At 40.0% G+C, this 24123-nt stretch overlaps 1 protein-coding gene across 1 annotated transcript; it reads left to right on the top strand.

Annotated features, from left to right (window-relative positions):
- The first annotated feature begins 1594 nt into the window (after nucleotides 1–1594).
- Nucleotides 1595–23626, top strand: tmod4 (tropomodulin 4 (muscle)). Its single transcript, XM_037785229.1, has 10 exons — nucleotides 1595–1755; nucleotides 11411–11587; nucleotides 12495–12651; nucleotides 14378–14497; nucleotides 20446–20538; nucleotides 21362–21492; nucleotides 21659–21766; nucleotides 22505–22648; nucleotides 22793–22937; nucleotides 23347–23626. The coding sequence occupies exons 2-10, from the start codon at nucleotides 11486–11488 to the stop codon at nucleotides 23367–23369; spliced, it is 1023 nt and encodes a 340-aa protein (XP_037641157.1). The 5' UTR covers nucleotides 1595–1755; nucleotides 11411–11485; the 3' UTR covers nucleotides 23370–23626.
- The last annotated feature ends 497 nt before the right edge of the window (nucleotides 23627–24123 follow it).

The following is a 24123-nucleotide window of genomic DNA, read 5'->3' as shown; positions in this document are numbered from 1 at the left end:
AGATACTGCAATATAAATATAAAAAATATAAAAGATAATACAATATAAAAATACAATATGTATATTGATGAGATGACAGTTCTGCCAGATTATTGCACAAAGTGTCAGTCAGATAATTATATAATTATTGCACAGCATCATATAATTATTGCACAAAGTGATCAGCATGTTATTGCACATATGCGTAACAGCAGATTTACAGTATTTACATTGCACAAAAGTGACACAAAAGTGACTAATGAACTAATGAATATATTCCACAATTTAAGACCAGTGGTTGATGGAGGACAGCTCCATGCTCACAATGTCAAGTGTGGCAATTAACAACAATGAGCATGCTCAAATCTGATTGGCTGTGGCCCTTAATTGCTGCAATTTGATTGGCTGTTTGCCCAGTGTCGTCATTTAGCATGTAGTTGTAGTTAGTAGCCAGCTAACTGCTGTGAACGACGTTGATGGTCTTCTACAGGATTTAAAAGTCTTTCTTTTGTAGACAAAATTTGAGATTAAACATCTTATTGTTATAAACCAAACCTCTGGTAAACATAACGAGGAATGGAGCAGTATAACTGCACGTTGTGGAGAACAGGTATGTGCCCTGTCGGTTTATCACCTGTGTGTTAAATTGTACAGGTAATGTGAAATAGCTCATTATGACAAATTGAGAAAATGGTGTAATTCGACTAAAAACGCCACTTGCATTCATTTGGTGTCACGTTTGTGTTTATCTCCTGAATGTAAGTCCAATATTTACTCTCTTTTTTGCTCTGGTTTGGTCTCCACTAACTCCTTAGAAACATAGCTGTCACCTTTTTGTCATTTTTTTTAGAAACCCACTACAGTAATATCTGAGTAGACAGTAGTAATCTTCTTTTTCCTTTTTTAAATTTAATTTAATTTATTTATTAATTATCATTATTATTTGTATTATTATTTATTTTTTCTTCTATTTTTATATATATGTATGTGTATATGTATGTATATATACAGTATGTATGTATGTCTGTGTATATATATATATATATATATATAGGTTTCTGTCAGGGGCAGCCCCCTCATCTCCATTAATGCATGTATATAGGTCCTGTTTGTGCATGTGTATGTATTTTGGGCCTGTGTAAAAAAATACTGTGTGTATAAAATAACAGAGTGAAAAAATTGAATTTCCCTTCTGGGATCAATAAATACCTTTCTTCTTCTTCTTCAATCCATGCAGAAATAAAAAATAATCATAAAATTTACAATAAAACAATGATAAAATATGATCTGTAAGAAAATACATAACAGAATTGTGGTAAAATCACTTTTAAGAGAAAGCGACAGAGGTGCAGTCCCATTTGGTACAACTCAACTCAAAGCACTAGATGTCAGCCCTTCTCTTTCTGTCCGACTGCTCTCACTTTTAATTGAATGACTGGTGAACATATGAGTTCATGCCCCACTTCTCTCCCTCTCTCTCTCTCTACATGACTCTCTATACCTCCCCCCTCCTCTCTCTCTCTCTCTCTCACACAGCCAAAATAATAAAATGCTGACTTCTCAAAGTGCTGTCCGTCAGTATGCCTGTCTCAGCAAAGCAGCCCTGAAGCCTGACACACAAGAGAGAGAGAAGGGGTAGAGTGAGTGAGAGAGAGAGAGAGAGAGAGAGAGAGAGAGAGAGATAGAGAGGAGGGGGGAGAGGAAAAAAAACTTTCTCTGGTTTCTAACTGCAGGCTCTGCCTTGCCGAGGGGCTTCAGCACTGCGCTTCTGTGAAGGTAGGTGTGAGGCTGCTCCCTTCTGTCGCTCTGTGTGGTTTTATTTAGGAGGGTGGGTGGGGGTCCTGCTGGCAAATTGGGGTGACCCACACCTTAATCTTTCTCTCTGGGTTGTCTGTTTGGGGGGGCTCCATTTCCTTAAACCCTCGTGTTAGACTGGATTTGAAATAGGACAAAGCTGCAGAATGAATGGGAGACGTGAATCCAAAAAATCTGATGTTTCTGTGCAGAAGTTTGGTGACTTGATGCTCAACTGGATTTGTTTTCATTTTGATGCTGATACTTGTTTCCAGGCTGAAACCTTGTGTCTCTCTGTGGGAGGCTTCTGCAGAGGGGTCAGCTGAAAACTGAAATGCTGTCGCTCAAATGAAGCTATCAGTGTGGTATGTGGAGGGGATGAGCCATCCAATAGCTGTTCATCGCTGTGCCGTTAATTCGTCACAGGGGATTTGGAGATGTTGTCTCAGTGGGCTGCAGAGTTTGGAAACAGGGAAGGAGAGTTAAGTTTGCCCTCCGCCTGCACAGCCCGTCCAGTTAAGGTCCATTAGTGTGTGACATTTGTATATCTGTCACTGGATTAAATTGTCTGCCTTCATTAAAGATGAAGTGGGCACCTCAGTCTTTATCTAGATATGACCTTACTGCAGAGTCAACACAGTTACAGTGTCTTTTTATTGACATACAGTTCCACTTGTTGCTCTTCTTTTTATGAATATCTGCATCAGTGCTCTGCAGCAGTTCCACATTAGTTGACTTTGTTTAAAAAATGAAACTTTGGAGCAGAACCTATGCAGCCAAGTTGTTCTCTGGGCCTCAAAATAGTGCTCCTGTACAGTCTCAAGGAGCAACCCAAGCTGGGTGAGGATTCACACGGCTGGAAGTAGCTGACTTGTGAAGCTAAAATTAATCTGAGGGCAGATTTGGAATGTTTCACTTGGGCGGTAAGACGTGGAGAAGGCGACCTGCGGATGGTGACAAATCTCCTGAGCAGTCGGCTTGTAGCCTATTCATTAAAAAAATAAATCTGCTACCATTTCACAAAAAAATAGACCCATCAGCGAAACAAAGATCACCGAAACTGAGAGAAATGACCTCAAAGTTTATTTTCTGCTCCAGTAAAAACAAACGCCCTGGCACAGAAGCAGTGTAAATCACGAGGAGCATTTATGAGTGTACAACCTTTGTCACTGTGAAATCTAAACCCTTGTAATGGTCTTTGACTTATAAAACACAAAGTAACTCTTCACTGCTTCTTGTCTCAATGCACTACTTTTGACATAGAGTTACTGGAGCTCCTTAATGGACGAGGACAATAAGAAATTGTACAGCTCACATGCAGTGAATCAGGTTTTTACTGCACTTATTTACTCCAAGATAAGTGCTTTTTTTCCACAGACTTCCACCCATCTCTGCTACAGTGTGTTCTTTAAATTACTCCACAAACATTTACTGAATCAGAATCATGAATCTCTGAATACTTTAACTGCAATGACCAAAGTGCCCAAAGCACAAAGCTTAACAGATGGTTGGAGGTGGAAGGACCAAAGTGGTTGCAATAATCAGGGCAGTTGGAACAGCTGCTTTAGCTGTTGGAGGAAACATTTGCTCCATGAGATGTCTGACATGTTAGCTGTAATTTATGATGATTGTTTAGGTACAGTCACATTTCAATTCCAAATATACTCTCCCCCTCCCATTCACTTCTATAGAAGCCTGCGCGATGGACTAATTCAAGCATGTGTTTCCTGTTTTGGTGTGATCTCTAGCTGGCTCTGGTGGGTTGGCATGTCAGAGTTCACCTTTGTTCAACTTTGACCGAATGGATGTCGACCAACAGTGATGCAACATGTTTATTTTTCTAATGTCGTTCAACATACTGTAGCATCGCTCTCACAGATTTACAATTTGGGATCGCTCTGATTATTATTTATTTATATACCCACATCAAAACCGTGACATCACATCCTGTTTCTGAGCGGAGTGCAGGGCAGTTTTGTTGAACAGAAGACTAGCGTGACTATACCTTTTAATAGTCAATGTGACAGCAGCTCCTTTAAAGGCCCTGCAAACATAAAACCTGCACAGATTTGTTCAGTTATTGTGGTTGATTACACCTGTGCTGTGTCTCAATTTGGATACTTCCATTAGTACACATCCATGTAGTACACTGTGTACACTATGCACTTACTTGTGTAGTGCGTGAATTTCAACAGGGTAGTGTAGTGTCTCAAATCGCACACGGCTGCTGTGCATTCACCAGAAACTCGGTAGATCAGCTTGTGGTAGTTAGCCACGGCCGCATCGGCAGTAATTCAATTAAGACGGATAAATCAACTCAATAATGGCTTCTTTCTGACTACAGTAGAGTGGTACTTAGTGAAAAAAAATGCATATATAACTTAAATTTGTATAGTTCAGTGTTTGCCGTTTCAATCGCAACCGCTGCAGCTTCCTCACCCGGCATTTTCACAAGTTTGAAATAGGTTGGTGGCCCCTCTCCTTCCGCTACATAGCGAAGATGGCGACCATGAGGGTGAGAAGTGTCCAGCGTTCCACACTCAACGTTTTGACCGTTTTGAGTACAACATCTGGGTACTTAGAGTGCATTTTGCGCTACTTCTCAGTGTGAATGCATTTATGCACTCAAAATAGCAAGTTTAAGTACGGAAGTACGTAAATCGAGACACAGCACTGCTCAGGTTGAATGTCCAGGGCTCTGTCCTAATTTACTCGCTTGTTCACGCATTTACTTCTCTGTATATATGGACACATTATGTGGGTTTGTTTGCAGAAAGTAGTGTACAGCCCAAACTATTTGACGGCACTACTGCACATAAAGTGCATCAATTTTACATTCAGAAGTCGGAAATGCTACTGAACCCCGGGCTAAGTTCTAAGTAAAAGTTAGCTCCCACTCACTCTAATTTTACCCAACTTTGTTTAAAACACACTCTAATGCCTGAGGCCTTCTATGATTTGAGGTTTCTCATTAAATCAAGCTGCCTGTTTTATTCTCAGTCCCCTCGTCCCAGATAGCTGTAATCACGACATTTATCTCAGGAGAATGCTAACATTATTTACTTACTGTTGTGGTAAAGATGACAAATTCTGTTCTGACTTGCCAAGAAGAGTCACACGTAGGTAACATGTCATGGTAAAATATGACTCCATGAGCTTTTTCTGGCCTTGACACCGTTTAGGAACATTAAGACCTGTGTCACACACGAGGGAAACATCAGACCTGGCACTCGTTCAGATGGGGTTTCATTATTGTGTAGCTGTCACTAACCGACCGTAATAAAATATAGACATACTGTACATCTATAACCAGGCTCAGCTAATGTCACGGCTCTCATAAAGACAGCAACTGCAGGTGCAGGAGATGGTTGAGATTTAAACTGGAAAAAGAGAGCCAGCTGGCAGCAGCAGGTGAAAGCCACCACTCCCCAGTTTGTTGTGGTTCATATAGAAATCCTGCTGGGACTGCTGGTGACAGATGCACATTCACGAACGTCCAGTCTGTTTCCAGTGAGGCTTCCTGGCATGCAGAACGTGCCAAATGAAATGTCAAAACAAATGAAAACACAATGATGGGCCTGGCTGTTTGTCCGCTTACCACCTCACCCCCCATGATGCCATTTTCTGTTATCTGCCAAAGTCCGTGCAGTTTTTTGATAGCTTAACTATTTTATATTTTACTGCTGACAACACATATTCCCTCTGAATGAAAAAGTATTGATCTAATCTGGATTAGATATAATACTAGAAGAGGAAATGTACTGTTATAAAAACCAAAACCATTCAGTATGATCTCTTTCTAAAACTGTATATGTCAAAGTATTTTGCTCTTTGCTTCCTTGACTGGCAGGCTGCCGGCAACACAGTTGTCTGAGCCCTCACACTTAGCTCAAGTGTCAGAAAACAGCCATGCATTTAACTCAACAATAAGCACGGCTCAAAGGCTTGACTGCAGGCAAATCACATGAGCCTTGTTTGGATGGAGCACAGGCTCAAATTCACTTCTTAAGTCACAGATTGCTCTCTATACGTTAAATACAGTAGAAAACAAAACAAAAAAAAACTGTTACAAAGGGGATTGGGAACGGTTAACGGAGGAATTACTACATTTTCATGCCAAAATTTCTTAGATTTGAGATAGAAAACGGCCGGAAAATGGATTTACATAAAGCAGAATAGAATTATTAAATACAAAAAAAAATTAATCAATTAGAATCAATTTAGAAAATTGTAGTTTGATGAACAACTACAGAAATATAGAATTTGGAGCACAGACCTCCACCAAGGCCAATTTCTACAAGTGAAAGTATCCACCCCGTGATTCTGATCCACTCCAAAATGTAATGTTTTTTTCCTTGGCCCATGCTAAACCCTTCCACCAATTTTCATGAAAATCAAGTTAGTAGTTTTTCTGTAATCCTGCTGACAAAACAGAAAAACAAACCAACAAACCAAACAGAAGACATAACCTCCTTGGCGGAGGTAATAAAGAGTAAATTCTTTAGTAATGCTCCAAGGAAATGTTTCCCCCAGTGAGGATGCTTGATGTTTTAAAAGTTAAAGTTTTGGTTAAATGTCACCTCACTGCTTACTACACAGATAATACTAGTATACCGTCAAATAGTTTCTTGGTAATGCTGTAATAATGAAGGTTATGTAAAGAGATGAGAACACTTGGAGGCTGTGTTTTGGCTCGGAGGTGGTAAAGGCTAGTAAAACCTTTTATCCCAGACAAAAAGTGAGTCTCTGTAGATTTATCTTCCAGCTGGTCCTTTGAGCTGCAGCCTCCTTGTCCTCATCCCTTTAAATCTCCTCCATCTTCCGCTGCACTCGGTTGTGTGATCCGGTGTTTGTGTCATTGGCTTTATGCATTAGAGCCACACAGCGTCGACGAAGAGCTGCCAGGCATACAGGAGCAAGTTTCTATAGCAAGCTTTGCTTTTCTGTAGTTTATATAAATTGGTCTACTGTTTGAACTGCATTGGAGCAAATGCAGGGTGAAGGAGGTAATTGAAATTTTCTACTAATGTGAAGATGTTTAAATTACAAAATGTTACTAAATCAGATCTGTTAATCAGGAAAAGGAAGGAAAAGTTGAGCCCCTCATTATTATATTAACAAAATATATAAATCAATACAAACTTTTGGTCTGGTTTTATATATTTTGTAATATATTATACTGTATTATTTATACCATATCACATCTCTGTCGCTTTTACCTTATAGTTGTCTTTAATAGTTTCTATTTTTACTTCTGTTCTTATTTTAGTTTTATAAGCCCCTTATTATTAATTTTTAAGTGATAGTTTCAAAGGTCTTGTTCAAGGAGAAGATCTGAAACACTTGCACACACGCACACACATAGTAAGTTGTCATTCTTTGATTAATTGACTAGGTTTACATGCAAAAAATATTATAATTTCCCCTTATTTCCTAAACAGACAATATTCCTACTAATCTGTTTGCATTGTTAATGAAGATGAATATTCCACTAATAATCCTGTTTACATGCAGCCGTACATATTCTGATTACCGTGAAACGCCTCCATGATGTACGTCCTACGGCTACGCCCTTTAAATGGCTTTAATTTGCCTGTCTGTCTGAGACTCACACACAAAGATGTAACTGTGCAAACACGAAACATGTATATATAGGTTATACATATTTGCACACTTATACACACAGCACCTTATACACTTATTTGCACACTATATGCTCATTTATATTAGTATTTTATTACATTGTAGAGTGTAATGTCATGTAATGTTTACATGACCTATATAATATTCGTAATAATGTCATATCCTGAATAATAGTGTACAATAATTTGTGTGCATGATCATTAGCAGGTATTGTTTCATCAGCCATATGGTATGTATCCATCTCCAGTCACAAGAAGTGTGTATCCTGTGTGGGAGTGTGTGTGTGTCCTCTCTAATAAAGTGTAATTTGATCAGTGAGTCCAACCAAACAGGCGTTACCTTGACATGAACAAGGTTATGGTCACATAGTTTGTGTGTCACTGGAGCAAAGTATTGTTGTCATGGACACCTGATCATTTGACTATGGAAACAGGAAGTTGATCCGTTGACGCCACAAACACACAAAAACACACAAATAAAACATATAATTTTGATTTAGTGCTAAATTACATTCAGTTCTATATAATAAATAGAATTTACACAACCCTGGCAGAAATTTGACCATTTGTACACTGTATTAGCAGAGTGGTTTATGTTGGTGGTCAATACCAGTAACTCATTGTCAACTATTGTATATCAGAAATTTCAACTTTTGTCTTTTAACACAAAGAATGCAACATATATGATTTCAAGAGAAAACGTAAACAATAAAGCAGTACTCAAGTGGAAATCCAATCTAAAATAGAATCTATTAAAGTTAATTATATTGTGCAGCAGAGAGACCGGTTGTAGCCCTGTTTAACATTACATTCAAATGAACTTGGTTTGAATGGGAAATTTCAAACAAAACGTCTGACTCACATAGCCGGTCGCTGATTCAGCCGTCACGTGCTGCTCATGCAGGCAGTGTGGCCCGGGCATAATTGACCCTTTACTAAGTCCTGCCCTTCGTACGCAGACCAGACAATCATAGCGTAGCAGCTCTGAGCAGGGTCCGACAACTATACGGCTTTGCTCCATAGACTCTAATGCAATCCTTTCAGATTTTCTTCGTTTTCAGGCTGGTTTTGTGGATTTGGTGCTAGTCGGGGTTCAACGTTGTATTATAGTGATACTCGTTACCCGGAGAGGTTGGAAGGACATATACGTTTCTGACACGTTATGTTTCGGCATTAAAACCTTTGTAGCTAACATTAGCAGCCTGCATTAGCACTTAATTAACTAGCTACTGAATTTATACTGAATGTATACACAGGCTGCTTTTGCTTTATAATAATTGTAACGGTGAATAAAAAACTACCCGGCTTTGCAGGAACTGTGCTCGATCGCCAGGTGATGTAGTGGTTCACTTTGACACTGTGGTCTGTTGGCTTCAGCTTCTATCTTTATCTTTTTAACCTGTTTTTGCTGCTGAATCAGTTTGACATCCTGATGTATCCCTGAAACACATATTGTAGTCCCTTCTGTCTGCTTCTCTCTGAAATTGCTTTTTTTGTTTTTCCAAAAATGATATCATATTTATGCAGGGAGTGCAGTTATTGACAGTGTGTGCTCTATTGTAGCTCTGACAGCTTGATGGTGTAGCAGACGGGGGCGGGGCTTAGTGAAATGTCAATAGTAATTTCAGTTGGACTTTAACATTACAGTATTTAGGACAGCAGTGTATTACCATTTCTTCAGACTTTTTGGGGACTTTGTCTTATGTTGGGGGTAAAAGACTTTTATGTAGTTGGAGAAAAGTTGTATTGATGTAATTCCTACTGGTAAAAGTACAAGTTGACAATGGCCTGTGTAAACTAAATATCCCTTTAATGAATCCCTGAGCATACATAGTGATTATATACTTATGCAGAAAGCTGCCTGCTGTACATGAACTCTTGTTGCCATCACAGATCACAGATGTTATTGGTTCCCGACATTATACAAGCAGACTGGCTGAATGAAACCACATGTGACCTGAGCTGTGATGGGTTTTCTTCCCTGGCCAAGTTGGGATGAAATTTGGACTGAAAATGAAAACATTGGAGCTCACAAACCTGATAGCTGCATTACTCATACTTTGACAGAGTCATCATTGTGGGACTCCTTGTTGTGTAGTTCGAACTCGCTGCTCTTTGCTTTATCGGAGACTGCCGTTATGTGTTTGTGCATTTTCATCACTGGGTGCAGATATGTTTCGGGTGTGTCCACTACTGTATGAGCGAGTGTCCGTCAGTGATAAATAAGGGATTGCACTTTCCACCCCTCTCATCTCTCCGTTCTGCTATTCTTAGTTGCTGTGTGGTGAGCTAAGGGTTTAGAGTTACAAAGACTTTGCTCTCTTTCTCTATTCCCTTTCACACTCTTCACTTCTCTGCCTCGCTCTACCTCTTCGCCTTCCACACAGCAGGGCATCAGTGGATGGTTGCTCACCTTCCGTGTGTTTTACTGTGAGAATGAAGCTTATAAAAGTGTGTGTCCTGGAGGCCGCTGCAGCATATTTATACAGTCTCTGCCCTCCTGAGCATTGCAGATTTGTTATTGGAAATGCATCTATTATTATCATCATTACATTATTGAAGCTCTCTGGATAAGGCAGCCAATAAGCTTAATGAAGATCATGAAACTGTTTGGCAAGGACAGTAGTTTTCCAGGGGAGTCCCCAGGTAAAATGAGGACAGAGTGATTTCTAATTTCCTCAATTTCGTCTCTCTGATAACCTGGGGGCACCCTGGTGTCCTTAGCCTGGTGCCGACCATGAGACATCCCTCCAGCAATACAATTTTATATGAACACCGTATAGCCCCATTCCCACTGGACAAAAAACCCCACTAACATCTGGCTTTTGTCTTCAGTGGGAAAGGTTACATTTAGCATTCATTCCTGGGACAAATGACTCTGCAGTAGTCACAGGAATTTATCGGCTCCAACTCCGTTCAACGGCGATGGAAACATGACACCAATGTGGTCACGCAAATTTTCGACCCTGTTTAGGGATGCACCGATCCAACTTTTTCAGTCCCGATACCGATACCTGGGCTTTGGGTATCGGCCGATACCGCGTACCAATCCGATACCACTGTATAATCAATAAGCTGTATGCCTCACTGTGTTGAGGCACTGCGTTGGATTGTTTAGACAGGATAACAGAAAGTTTATGAGCAGGCCGCCATGTTGTTTCCTGTTTGAAACGGCAAGCAGAAAACCAGGGACCAATCAGGTGCATTCCACGATAGGGTACGTCACCGTTTGAACGGCCAGTTGAGTAGAGCAGCGCATCCCCTAGTGTCCTCGACGGACCTGATGGACATGTACTGCTGGATTCAACATTATAGACATGACCACTGATTATTTATGTAATAAGTTAGCCACAAATTCACAGACTGACCGTACACAGTCCAGACATATACTCGGTTTTGATTGAGTCATGTTTGTGGGTTTTCCCGTGTTTAAAAAAATAATTTGTATCTATCTATATGTTAGGATGATACCATACAATAATGTACGATATAGTACAATACTGTTTATTAGGTATAGGATGCAACACAATACAATATGATATATAAACACCTTAAGATATGAGATACAAGAATATAAAACAAAATAGTGTATGTTTCGATATGTTGCAATACTGAACAAAGTTGATACAATATAATACTCCTACAATATGAAATGTAATGATATGTAACAGTATGGTACAATACTGTAACTGTACAGTATGATGCAATACTGTATGTAACACTACAATAATATGATGCAATAAGGAAGGATACAATATGAAACAAAACAATACGATTTTATAAATTGAAATATGATACAAACACAATAAGATATGATACAATATGATGCTGTGTAACTTTATTTACACTAAATGTGTTGATAAGGGTATAAACTGAGGTTGGGGTACAGATTCAGTTAAATCCTACAACTCTTAATGAGCAGAGGACACAAGACACCAAAAGAGAAAACAAACTCTAATTCCCCCCCCCCTCCTCTCTCTTCCCTTTTCTCGCAGTGCCCTCTCGCCCAGAGGTGTGCAACGGTGTGTATGAGTGAGTGTGTGTGTATGTGAGCCAGAACCTCAGGAGCCATGTCGGACCCCAGGGACATCGACGAGGATGCCATCCTCAAGGGCCTCAGTGCTGCAGAGCTGGATCAGCTGGAGGAGGAGCTGCAGGAGATGGACCCCGAGGTACGGGAAGCGCTTGATTTTTCTTAAACCAGCCAGGTGGTCGGCTTCTGGTCTCCAATGCCACAAGGCCTCGGTGATCAGATCTGGCGCCTGAGGTCCACAAGTCCTGCAGGTTTTTGTTCCCCTGGTGCTCTGTATCTACGTGGTGCAGCTTGTTAATTGACAGCGAAACAAAAATCTGCAGGATGAAGGACATCAAAGAAGAGCGGTGCATTCAGGGCCTCTTTATTGCAATGTCTTCCCTTCAGTGAGCCCACGCAGTGATTAAATCTGTTACATACTGTACAAGAAGTGAGCAGCATAAGAGTCGAGGGCAAAAGATCAATTGAAGTGAAATCAAGCGGCGAACTCAACCAGTTAAAGCAAATGTTGCCATAACAAAGTTTCCCAAATTAAAAATGATAACAGAAAATGCTTCAGGCAGGTACAGCGACTGGTTGGAGTGAGCAACTCTCAACCCTTCATTGTACATGATCGCCCACCCACATGTTCCAAAATGTGTGATACATGTTGTCAGTTTTGGGTGAATAACTCAATTCTATATTATAACCTCAGAAAAACTATAAAACTATAAGTATACTTTACAACGTTACCTCAAAATGATGCTTTAACTTGTATCGTCACTGCAGAACCATGTGAATGCACCTCAGTGTTTTATACCGACAGGTCTCACTGAATACTCAGACCATAGATATAATAGACCAATTCTTTAAGTGGTGCATCAAATTAAAGCCACAGTCAGTAATTAGGAAGATGAAAATGTTGTATATACATTTAGAAATGAATGTAATACTACTAATCTACTCCCTCCGTTCATGCAGGCACTGAGATAACAATGAGTTCATTCTCTCATGTTCTCTAGTCTTAATGCCACATCAACATAACATTTGACCTCTTGTTCTCCCAGAATGCCATGCTGCCCGCTGGCTTCCGGCAGCGTGACCAGACGAAGAAGGGCCCAACGGGGGAATATGACCGTGATGCCCTGCAGCAGCACTTGGAGAAGACGGCCCTGGAGCACGAGGACAGGGAGGACCTGGTGCCCTTCACTAGGGAGAAGAAAGGTGAGAGAGCAGCCGTCCTGTCTGTAACAACAAGGACATGCAACTGTGTGTGCAAAGACTTCCATCTCCAACCCCTCTGCCGCAGACAGCTGTACAGTATTGTACTCTGCGATGCACCACTGCACAGCAGCTCAGACTCTTAGTTTCAGGTCGGTGTGGGGTTTTTGCAGCTCACTGAGTTTTGGGGTCATTTCCATCGTAGTCTCACAGGCTGACATGTCCAGACCTCCACCAGGAAATAATTTGGCTGAGAATATGCGTACTGTAGTTCCTGTGCAACTCATCTAAGAAACGGAAACCAATAATACAACAGGCATATCTACTGCAAGTCCTGTCTAGAATTCTTAAATTGTGAAGATGAATGAGAAAAGCACAAAGAAAAAGATAAGAAAGCACAATCTCCAGGCTCCAGTGGAAAAAAACTGGAGTTTATTAGAGCTGGTCCACAAATCCGTGATAAGCCCTGGCTTACTCGTGGTTTGGGAAACATGATCCGAACAGAGTTTTTACCAAAACAGAGACAAATTTACGGTTTAAACTATTCAGACTGAAGAAACCCCGATAAAATAACAAAAAAGAAAAAATGCTGGGAAACTTGGTTGGCAGACTGATGCATAAATACACCAGACATTGTCCAGGGCTCAACAATAAGGATTGCCCACTTTCCCAGGGCAAGTAAAATGGCCATGTTAGGCTAGTAAATCTAGCAAATTGGGCAAGTGGTAAAAAAAAATTAAACACATTGTATTTTGTGGAGCTGATGATGGAAGTAGCTAATGCCTAGTTTACGCTACACGACAGAGGCAAATTGGCGTTGGCTCGTTTGTCATGTGTGAACTGCTCAAAGACGCTCACCAACACTCGCCGACGCCTGGCTGACACATCCCAGATATCTAGCATGCTAAATATGCATTTGCAACACAGAGTGAAGTTTTTGTAGCACCTAGAGGAATAAATAGTAAAAAAGTGTACAAACCGGTGGAAACAGGCTATTTTGTACACACATGTGCCAACAACATCAGCAATGTGTCTCTCGTATCATATCATGTGTATTTCTCACGTGTGTTTTGTGACAAAACATAGTTTGGAGACCTCATCAGAGATTCCTCCTGGTGAAAGATCTTGTAGTGTGTGACACCCGGTCACCGGTCAGTCACGTAGTGTGAAAACCACAACGACTTAAAGACTCCCGATTACAAGACCGCAAGTTTTGTGAACAGTACAGCGATCTGAAGACTTTGAAAGTTGGTAGTGTGAACTTAGCTTTAGGAGCAAGCCATCTCGCTTCCTACTCATCTCTGTTAAGAGTTTCAAATGCGCAGAACTGATCGGGCACTCGCGAGAAAATGGCGGCAGGTAAAGACAAAGTTTATGAGCTGAAACGCAAGTAAGCATTTCAATTATCCTGCAAACAGGAGTTTAGTGGGATGGTGTTAGAGGATGTCGGCGAAATTCCAGATTCATTTACTTTTAAACATGACAATTAACTTCTGTCTTTGTTGTTATTTGATAACCGCTAATAAATAAATAAAAAAAATTGTAAAGGGGCAAGTAAAAATTTAATTCAGGCGAAAAAAACATTGAACAACGTTGGACCCAGCCGTCTGACTATCCGCTTGTTTCCCCTCTTTCTGGCTCCCACCTATTTTTATTTCTGAGTGTCCCTCTGTCTTTTTTTCTCTTGTTTCATCTCTTAACTCGTCTATTTCTTTCTTTCCATCTCCAGGAAAGACCTTCGTGCCCAAGGCAGCACCGGAGATCCCTTTGCACGAGCAGGTGCTGCTGGAGCCGGAGCTGGAGGAGGCTCTGAAAAATGCCACTGACGCAGAGATGTGTGACATTGCAGGTTAGACAAACACTACACTGGCTGACATTTTGACTTGGATTTTTGACTCAAAGTATAAAAAAGCACATGTGAAACAAACAGCAGGACCCTGGAACTATCGCTCATCTAAATAGAACGCAGTCACTCTTAATGTTATCAATTACACCTGTGCTTTTACTGCCATGACATTTCAAAATGTCTGCTGTGAAAAAGCTCTATTCTTCGTATGATGTCATCTGTTTATCCTCATGTTGGTTCCCAGCAGCAGGTTCTGATTAAGACCTCAGGGTTTCGTCATAGTGGCTCTGACCCACATAGTCCAATTATACAGACTCTACTGTTCTACTGACTCTACTGTTTGCTTTATATTGTTTCCCTCAACACTGAGACAGCTCCAGTAGTCCCAAGCTAACCGACATGGCCAGACATGCGATGGGGTCCAATTCCCCACGCTCAGCAACACAAAAATAAATAAGCCTGGCCCCCGGCCAGAGGAAGGGTGGAGTGAACATGGGGATGGTGGGGGCAAAGATACTGTATCTGTTTAAAACAGACTACTAGGTAGCTACTGTGTTACAGATCAACAAACCACCGTTTTTCATGTTTCGTGAAGCTCAAAGTCATTTTTACTGGAGCTTAGAATCAACAATGAAATGGGACAAGTCTTGTGGGAGTCTTTTAGAAACCTTTATTTCAATCTGACCTCATTTAAGATTTGTGGATGTGACATTTTATTAATGTACTGTAGACGATCACCTTAAAGTAGTATTAACAATAGCAGTATTCCTTGATCACCAACATTACTAGCAAACAATAGAAAGGGTAGACCAACGATGGTAGCTGACTGGACAATAGCTTCGTCTGAAATCGTATACTATGCATTACCTACCCATAATGTGTACTATCATTCAGCATACTGTTGTGTGAATAAACAGTAGTATGTACCTTTTCGGACGCACTGAGCATTAGTTAATGTCATCACTTCCTGTGAGCCTCCTTGCTGGTTGGAGACATGTAACCATGGTAACCCTTGTGCCAACCTCATGTGCTTAAAACGATGATTTGTTTGAATCAAAGTCTGAACTAATTCAAAAAATGTTTTTTGCCTATCAAAGTGAAATCTTATACCTACACTTAAATTAAAGCGTCAAGTGTTTCTGGTTTTGAAAAGGTAAAAAAAAAAGACACCAAACTCTAAAGCATTGTCCCTGATAAATAACTAATAAAGATGTAGGGCAGGGAAGAGCTGCATACTGAAGTAAAAGATTACTAGACTAGCTTTAACAAAATTATCTTCTAACAGCAGACACTTTGAATTGCTTAAAGAGCCACTGTAACTAACCACCGTAAATTACAAAAGCTGTATTAGACAGACTTCCTCGTTCAGAAATTAGGTTAATGACCCTCCTATTGTCTTCCAGTCGACCGTGCAACTTTTGTCTTGACCCGGTCTGGTTTGACTGTTTTTTAAAGCATACAGTACAAATGATCACCCAATGGCCAACTTCATTCCAACTCATGACCAAAAGTTTTACACTTTTTTTGGAATTTAAGGTTAATAAACCTAATTTCCATGAAATTCTACCTAATTTTTTATTTTAAAAAAGCAAAAATTATGAATTATTTTGACTATAGTTATTTTCGGAGGAACATAATGTTGCTGGATTATCACAGACGGGTGTATGTAAAAGTTTAATCAGAATATTGATTTGAAACCATTTAAATTGTTTTTAATTGCTGCACATAATGACACCTGTCGTCCCCAAAATTGACCCGGGAAGACCACAGATGCTATAAATTTGAATAAAACACCCATAATTCAATGAATGTAGTGGTCATTATTATTTTTTTGCAAAGACTATCGTTATTTTGGGGCAATTAGATGAAAGAAATCCATATTTATGATATAGTGAAATTTGAAAACGGGTCAAATTTGACCCGAGGACACCAGGAAGGTTAGACTGAATCGTAAAACGTGTTTTCTTTATTGAGTGTGATCCTTTGAATACCAGGTCACACTCCTCTGACAGGCCAAACAGAGAGGCAGGCATCCGGAAAGGCAGAGCAGGGGAGCCTGTTTGTCCGGCTCCGTCAGCCTGTCAGAGAGATTTAACCCTGGATGAAGTCCAGATGAGGATTAAACCTCAGTTAGCCTCTGTCAGTCTTTTGTTTGGGCTTTTTGACAAACACACTAAAAGGGGTTTGAATAGCTGAGCCAACCCGCTTCATGAGCCTGATAAGTTAATGTCCACATTTAATTTATATCATCACCATGTTGCTATATTGAGCTTTTTAGTTGCTGCAGTCTAGTTTGCGCTGTAAAGCTACTGTGGGTTATTCTAAGGGCCAAACCGGATAACGAGGGGGTGTTTATGGTCGGTATTGCCCCCCCCCACCCCCTGAGCAGGCAGCTGTCTCCCTAGCGTCCCTCTCCTCACAAGGCCCTTCCCATGGTTCCCCACACCAGGTCAGGAGGCTGGTGAGGTGGAGTGAGGCTGGAGGGGAGGGTGGTTTGCTGTCACAGTGTGTGACACAGTTTGGCAGGTTACAACAGGAGGAAGAAACAAACCAGCAGGTCTGCCTCCTCCTGGTCATAAACGGTAACAACAGGAGAACAGACAACTGTCACTATTATCTGTTCAGTGAAAGTGATGAGGAAGATGATCACTTTTATAAGTCATTAATTCTGAGTATAAACATTATAACTATGTGTAGATACATACAATGTCAATTAATCTCCAAACCAATGAAACTACAGTGCATACAAGTTCAAATATATCACTAACTGGCAATCTACCAATTTTGAGGTGCTTGTACTTGTATTTTCAATTTGTGTTTCTTTGGTACTTCACTACAATTCAGAAGGAAATATTGTACTTGTAACTTCACATTACTGTATTTATCTGATAGCTGCAGTTACGTCTCACTTTGCACATTCAGATTTAATATACAAAACATAGGATCTGCTCATAAAATATGATGCAATGCTAGATGAAACTATCAAGCAGTATATAAAGTAGTGAAAATTAGCTGCTCAAAATGCATCAAAATAATTTACCAATCTGACAGAGGGGCATTATGTTAACTAGAGGTGTAAGGAAATATCGATACACATGAGTATCACGATATTATGTTTTGCGATACTGTATCAATTCTCCAAAACACTTTATCAATTTTTAATTAACTTCTCAAGAATCCGCCGCTATTCTGTTTTTCAGAGGCTGTAGTTCAGGTTTAAAGCTAATGTGAAGGTACTGGCATTATATGAAACTAGAAAACCTAAAAAATCCATTGGTACCAACCATGTCATGCTAGCTTGTCGCAAAGGAGGTTAAATAACGCTCCAAACTTAGGTTAAATGTTGAAGAGGAAAAAATGACATAGCGATTTTCAAAGGGGTCTCTTGACCTCTGACCTCAATATATGTGAATGAAAATGGGTTCTATGAGTACCCACGAGTCTACCCTTTACATACATGCCCACATTATGATAATCCCATGTAGTTATGTGCAAAAAAAGCAGTTTTTTGCATGTGTTATTTTCGCCTATTCGAAAATGGTGTATTTCTGGTGTGTTCTTTATACTGTGACAGTTTTCCTAAAATTAGATTTAAAAAATCGCCTTGCTTAAAGTATCGCAATATATTGAATCATAACCCCTGTATCATGATACGTATCGTATCGCCAGATTCTTGCCAATACACAGCCCTAATATTAACATACACATAATATTAACAACGTACAAAACTACTATGTATAAAGTGAATGGGGTTGCTTGTAGTGACGATCCGAAAGATAATTATCATCCGACTCTGCTCTTCTCCTCGACTCTAGAAAGAATTTTACCGTCTTCCAGCTCGTTGGTTTGGTCTCTCACTGTAGTGTCTGTTCAAGCTGTTTAAAAAATAAAAAAGTCATGCTAAGTTAGCGACTAGCTGGTGAACATAGTGGAGCAGCTAAAGAGACAGATATTTCCCTCAGCAGTTTGTGGAAACGGAGCAAAAAGAGAGAGAATATTAGGCTTACATTCACCAGGAGGCCAGAAACACAACTACCAATGAATGCTAATGTTGCTCCATGTGTGCTGGATGTGTTAATAGGCAACTGTTTGCCAACAAGGTTGCCATATCATCTTTAAAGGCGGTGATGTGTCAGTGTTATATTTACAGCTTGTTGCTAGTTGGTCAATTGGGCTTAAGTGCATTGTGTTGATAGTGCTGTACTGTTACTTGCCTGACATTTTAAATGCAGAACTTGTACTTGCAATGGAGAATTTTTACACTAAGCTACTTTTACTAAAGTAAATGAGTACCTTGTCCACCATGGCTGATTATTAGATTATAAGAGTTGTTAAAGGTGCAGTGTGTAGGATTTGGCGGCATCTAGCAGTGAGGCTGCAGATTGCAACCAACAGAAACTTCTCCCGTGTGCCAGGTGTGTAGGAGAACTACGGTGGCCGACACGAAAATGTGAAATCGCGAATGACCCTCTCTAGAGCCAGTTTTCTGTTTTCTCGTTCTAAGCTGCTGTAGAAACATGGCGGCCAGCTCCTTGAAGAGGACCCGTTCCCTATGTAGATATAAACGTCTCATTCTAAGGTGACGAAAACACAACTCTTATTTTGAGGTGATTATACACTAAAGAAAACATACATATTTTTGCTCTACGAACGCAAAAGTCTGTCACTGACTGACTAATGAAGTTACACGATTGGTCGGCCGAGTGTTGGCGTTTCCTCATCGGCCGTTGCTCTTTCAAAATGAAAAGGCGGAAGCAGTCCTTTATGCAAATGAGCCCGTCCAGCGCGACAAAACTTGGACCAAAGCTGTCAAACTAGGTGATCTAGTTCTAAAATGAAACAAGATTCAGCAGTGGCATAGCCTATTTCTCACTTAAAATGTTTTCAGAAGTAGATTTTGGAGGATTGTTAAAGGGAATAACAGAAAGTTTACGAGCTGGCCACCATGTTGTTTCCTGTTTGAAACGGCGAGCAGAAAACCATGGACCAATCAGATGCATTCCACGATAGGGTACGTCAACGCTTGAACGGCCAGTTGAGTGGAGCTGCGCGTCCCCTAGTGTCCTCACCGGACCTGGTGCACATGTACCGCTGGATTTAACATCATAGACATGACCACTGACTATTTGTGTAACAATTTAACTACAAATTCACAGACCAAGTCTTGTTTTCAGCATCCACTATGTATTTTTAGGGACAACTATAAAGTAAGAATTTGACTTTCTGCTCTCTTGGTTCAAATGTCACATGCTGTAGATGTCCATAAAGATTCTACCTATATATAAATAGAGCCAGAAATAAGGAATAGTTCTGTTATGTGTCATGAAAATACACCAAAATGTACAGAAAGTTCCCATGCCTAAAATCTATTTTTCCCAGTTCACTCTCTGTGGGCCAATGTCAAACTTCATCAAATCTGATTAAATCACAACATTGACTCTTAACTCACTGATTTCATTCTTTAGGAGGAAGTTGCCCAAGTTGTCCAAGACTCCAGCAGTGTTCTCCTTTCCTAAACTGTGTGTGGTCTTTTAACACTGACTCAATGTCTGCTAGAAAAACAGTGAGAAGCTTAGAGGCCCACTACCTCACCCTCAAACTTGTGTAATAAATGTGTGGTATCATTACTTCCTCGAGACGCCTGTGAGAATACAACCAGTGACTGAGTTTCCTGCTGAGCTCAGGCATTAATATCCTTATCTCATCAAACAGACACACAAGAGACTAACTGGGCCTCTTCTTGTGTTGGACTCAGAAACTGGGTCTCAAATAAAAACATGTTCTTTGCAGATGCAGCAGTGAATTTGTCTTGAGGATATCAGTACACGGACACAGCAACAGCAACAACAAACATGACAAAAGAACAATCCAGAACATTCAGTATGATCTCATTCAAATATCACAGACATTGTTATCTTGTATTCATAGTGATTGTTTTCCTGTACTTGCAGCTATCCTTGGAATGTACACGCTGATGAGCAACAAGCAGTACTACGATGCTCTGGGCTGCACGGGCACCATCGCCAACACAGAGGGCATCAACAGTACGTATGACAACAGTTTTATCTTTGTTTTATTGGTATGGAGATATTTTACAAGCTATTATTAAAAGTCATAAGAAAAATAAATCCAAATTGTGATGTGGGACACTTGATGTCGGCAAATCGTTTTCTAAAGAATTGATATAATATTGTGTTGTGATGAAACTTGTGATTAACACCGCTAAAAGGCTATCTATCAAAGCTTTCCATCGCCATCTGAAAGTTATGTTTAGGATCATATTAACGTTCAAATGGTAGTTTATGGACCAGAGTATTTTGAATCGGCTGCTTTCGGTTATGTTGTGGAAACGCCGTGAACACAAGTCACGTCACATGGTAGCGCATGCAGGTTGGATGACATCACATAGCGTTGCTTTCTTCCCAGCTTGTTTTAAATGAATGAATAATATTAAATTAGTTATCATGTGCATTATGTTAAGAACAAGTCAAACACTGATGCACTTGAGAAGTTGGAAAATATATTTATAGTCCTGAAAGTAAGGTAAAGGTCATTAAAGCATGTTTTGGTATTGTATTGGCACTGGTAATACAGATGATATCCGTATCGTGCCTTAAATGTGTTGAACAGGAACTGATTGGAGGTTGCTGTATATAAACTACATGAAGAGACAAAAGATCACTCTGTCTTAATGGTGTTCTTTTAACAGTCTGAGGGAGGCTGCAATAGGTTATATTAAATATTATGTATGTTTCCTCTTCTTTGTTCAACATTAATACTGTACATAATCATTAGTAACAAAGCCTTAAACTGGATTACTACGTACGCCACACTGCAGCCTAAGCTGTGATGTTGTGTCTCTTGCAGGTGTGGTGAAACCAGATCCATTCAAGATCTTCCCCGACGAGCTGCCCAACCCCACCAACGTGGAGGAAACCCTGGAGAGAATCCACAACAACGACAGCAGCCTGACTGAAGTCAACCTCAACAACATCAAGGTCAGCTGAGCGGGAAAAAACTGTGATGTTAACAGGTTTCTGGAAAATGAGTGTGTTGAAAGTGACTCTCTACCACCTGCAATGACAACACTACACCAGATCTTTCCTTATTACCAAATAAATGTATAAAGCTGGTAAACGTGACGTCCCTCCGTCTGTGCTGCAGGACATTCCCATCCCAACACTGAAAGAGATCTTTGAGGCGATGAAGGGAAACTCTCTCGTGGAGTCTTTGAGCATCGCTGCGACCCGTAGCAACGACCCGGTGGCCTATGTGAGTGACCGTGACAACAGGACAGCTGACAAATGCTGTGTATTTTCTATTGTCTGGTTTTAATTTTGTTGATATGGAAAAATACTCTTAGAGCCACTGATCTCATACGTAAATATTTAAACCCAGCAAGCAGACGCTGTTCTGCATCTCTGCCATTTATAGCTGTTAGTTCCAAAGTTACAGTGAGAATTTGATTTACAGATATACAGTATTGAGCCCATAATCCTATCCATCCTCAAATAAAATAAATGTCAACTTGTGGTACAATGTAATGTTTCTGCGACGGCGTATTAGGGCCATTGTAGGTATAAAACAATAAATAAATACAGAGCCAGGGGGGGGGGGGTAATATAGCCTCAGAATTTACATTCGTCATACGTCATACATTTACAAGAAACAAACTCGGATATTCTCTGAGGTTATAAAATCATACATTTGCATAAATTTGTGTATTCAACGATAGAAGTTGTTTGTCTCTACTTTCCTGTAAGTTCTACAACATTATTACTTATGTTCATAATGAACACATTAAGAACATGAACACATCTCTGGTAAACACAAGATTTAAAGTGGTGCTTTTAAGTTATTCTTCGTGGAGAAACTCAGTTTTACAGATCTGTCGATTAAATCAATCGATTAGATGACAAAATCGTATGAGTGTTAGTCGACTAAGGATTTCTTTGGTCGTGGACAGTTCTAAAGTTTTTGTATTGATGTGTATACATTTGTGTGTACCAGGCGTGTGCTGAGATGCTGCAGGAGAACACCAGCTTGCAGAGTCTTAATATTGAGTCCAACTTCATCACTTCAGACGGCATGATGGCGATCATCAAAGCTATGGCCAGCAACGCCACACTGGTGGAGTTCAAGATTGACAACCAGGTCTGAAACGCGTAACTGAAACTATATGATTGTACTCTGCATCTCACTGCGCTGACTGATGGGTGACACACCACCCGTAATAAATACAAGAAGTGAGATTGAATGTGTTTTGAGTTGTAATGCTGGTAACCCTTCACCACACAGAGGCAGAAGCTGGGAGACTCAGTTGAGATGGAGATCGCCTCCATGTTGGAGAACAACTCCAGCATCCTTAAGTTCGGCTACCACTTCACCCAGCAGGGTCCCCGCGCCAGAGCTGCCATGGCCTTGACACGAAACAACGACATGAGTGAGACACGCTCAGAAAATCATTCTTAATGTCAATGTAGAATTATGGATAAATTGGAGTAAATACCCACGAGTCTCTTATATATATATATAATATGCTTGCTTTATACATTGGCATAAAGCAAGCATATTTGCCCACTCCCATGTTGATAAGAGTAATAAATACTTGACAAATCATCTCCCTTTAAGGTACATTTTGAACAGATAAAAAATGTGCGATTAATTCGCAATTAATCGTGATTAAAAAACTTTAATCGATTAACAGCCCTAGTAAAAATGTTTTTAAAAAAATGCTTTAAATGTAGACTAAAATACAGATTATGGGCTTAATATTTAGGGGTAATAAATGTATGAGCAACCATCTTTTTACTGTTATTTTGTGCCATATCTCATCTTTCTTCTCTCTGCAGTTCGCCAGCAGAGATTAAGATGAAAGCAACAAGGAGCAAACAGAAGAAGAACCCTTTTAGCCCGTTGGAGCCTGCAGACAGACTGCCACCGACAGCCTCGCGCCAGCTTTCTCAGTGTGGAGCGCCAGAGCTGAACGAATCCTCCCAAATTAAGCTGGGTCGTTGTGCATGGTGCAACCCACCTAACATCCATGTCCAAGCATTTCATTTCATTTACCGCGGCCAGCTTTTTGTAGACTGCTGAATTCATCATAAAGGCATGTATAGGTCACAAGCAAAATGTGAAGTGTCTTTATTTTTTGTGCTTTTAGTTTGTGCATCGCCAACATCATCCCAAACAAAAGGTCAACTCTTTTCACTCATGAAAACATTTTCAATGTGGTGCTATCTGTGGGAAGAAAAACAAACTGTAAATACTTTAAATAAAAATATATATTCAAGTATTTTTTGTAAATGTTTGGCAAGTTTAATTTTATTGTTTCTACACTTTATCTGAACATCACATATTTTATATTGGATATATGAATATCAAATATTAGTCTTAATGCACCGAAGAAGCACATACTTTGATCAATGTGAATATCTGCAGCTGAAACTGGACAGAATTGTGTTGCAGAAGCTCAAACATACTTTTAATTGTCATATTAATAGGTATTAGATCCAGGATTACTGAACATTGTGACAGCAGGATATCGTGGAACTTAGTAAGACTCATACTTTCTCAAAATCATAACATTATCAATGATTGGACTCTCTACGTATTCTATGGTGAACATT

This window comes from Sebastes umbrosus, chromosome 11 (genome assembly GCF_015220745.1).
Source record: "Sebastes umbrosus isolate fSebUmb1 chromosome 11, fSebUmb1.pri, whole genome shotgun sequence".
In the NCBI taxonomy this organism is placed as follows: Eukaryota; Metazoa; Chordata; class Actinopteri; order Perciformes; family Sebastidae; genus Sebastes; species Sebastes umbrosus.
The sequence above is the reverse complement of the archived record's forward strand: the minus strand, read 5'-3'. Positions and strand labels throughout refer to the sequence as shown.

What these genes read in the sequence shown, in the direction of transcription:
- tmod4 (XM_037785229.1), top strand. Translation starts at nt 11,486, where the DNA reads ATGTCGGACCCCAGGGACATCGACGAGGATGCCATCCTCAAGGGCCTC. An exon ending in TGCAGGAGATGGACCCCGAG is followed by an intron (nt 11,588 to 12,494) that starts GTACGGGAAGCG and finishes TTGTTCTCCCAG; the next exon opens with AATGCCATGCTGCCCGCTGG. An exon ending in GACACGAAACAACGACATGA is followed by an intron (nt 22,938 to 23,346) that starts GTGAGACACGCT and finishes TTCTCTCTGCAG; the next exon opens with TTCGCCAGCAGAGATTAAGA.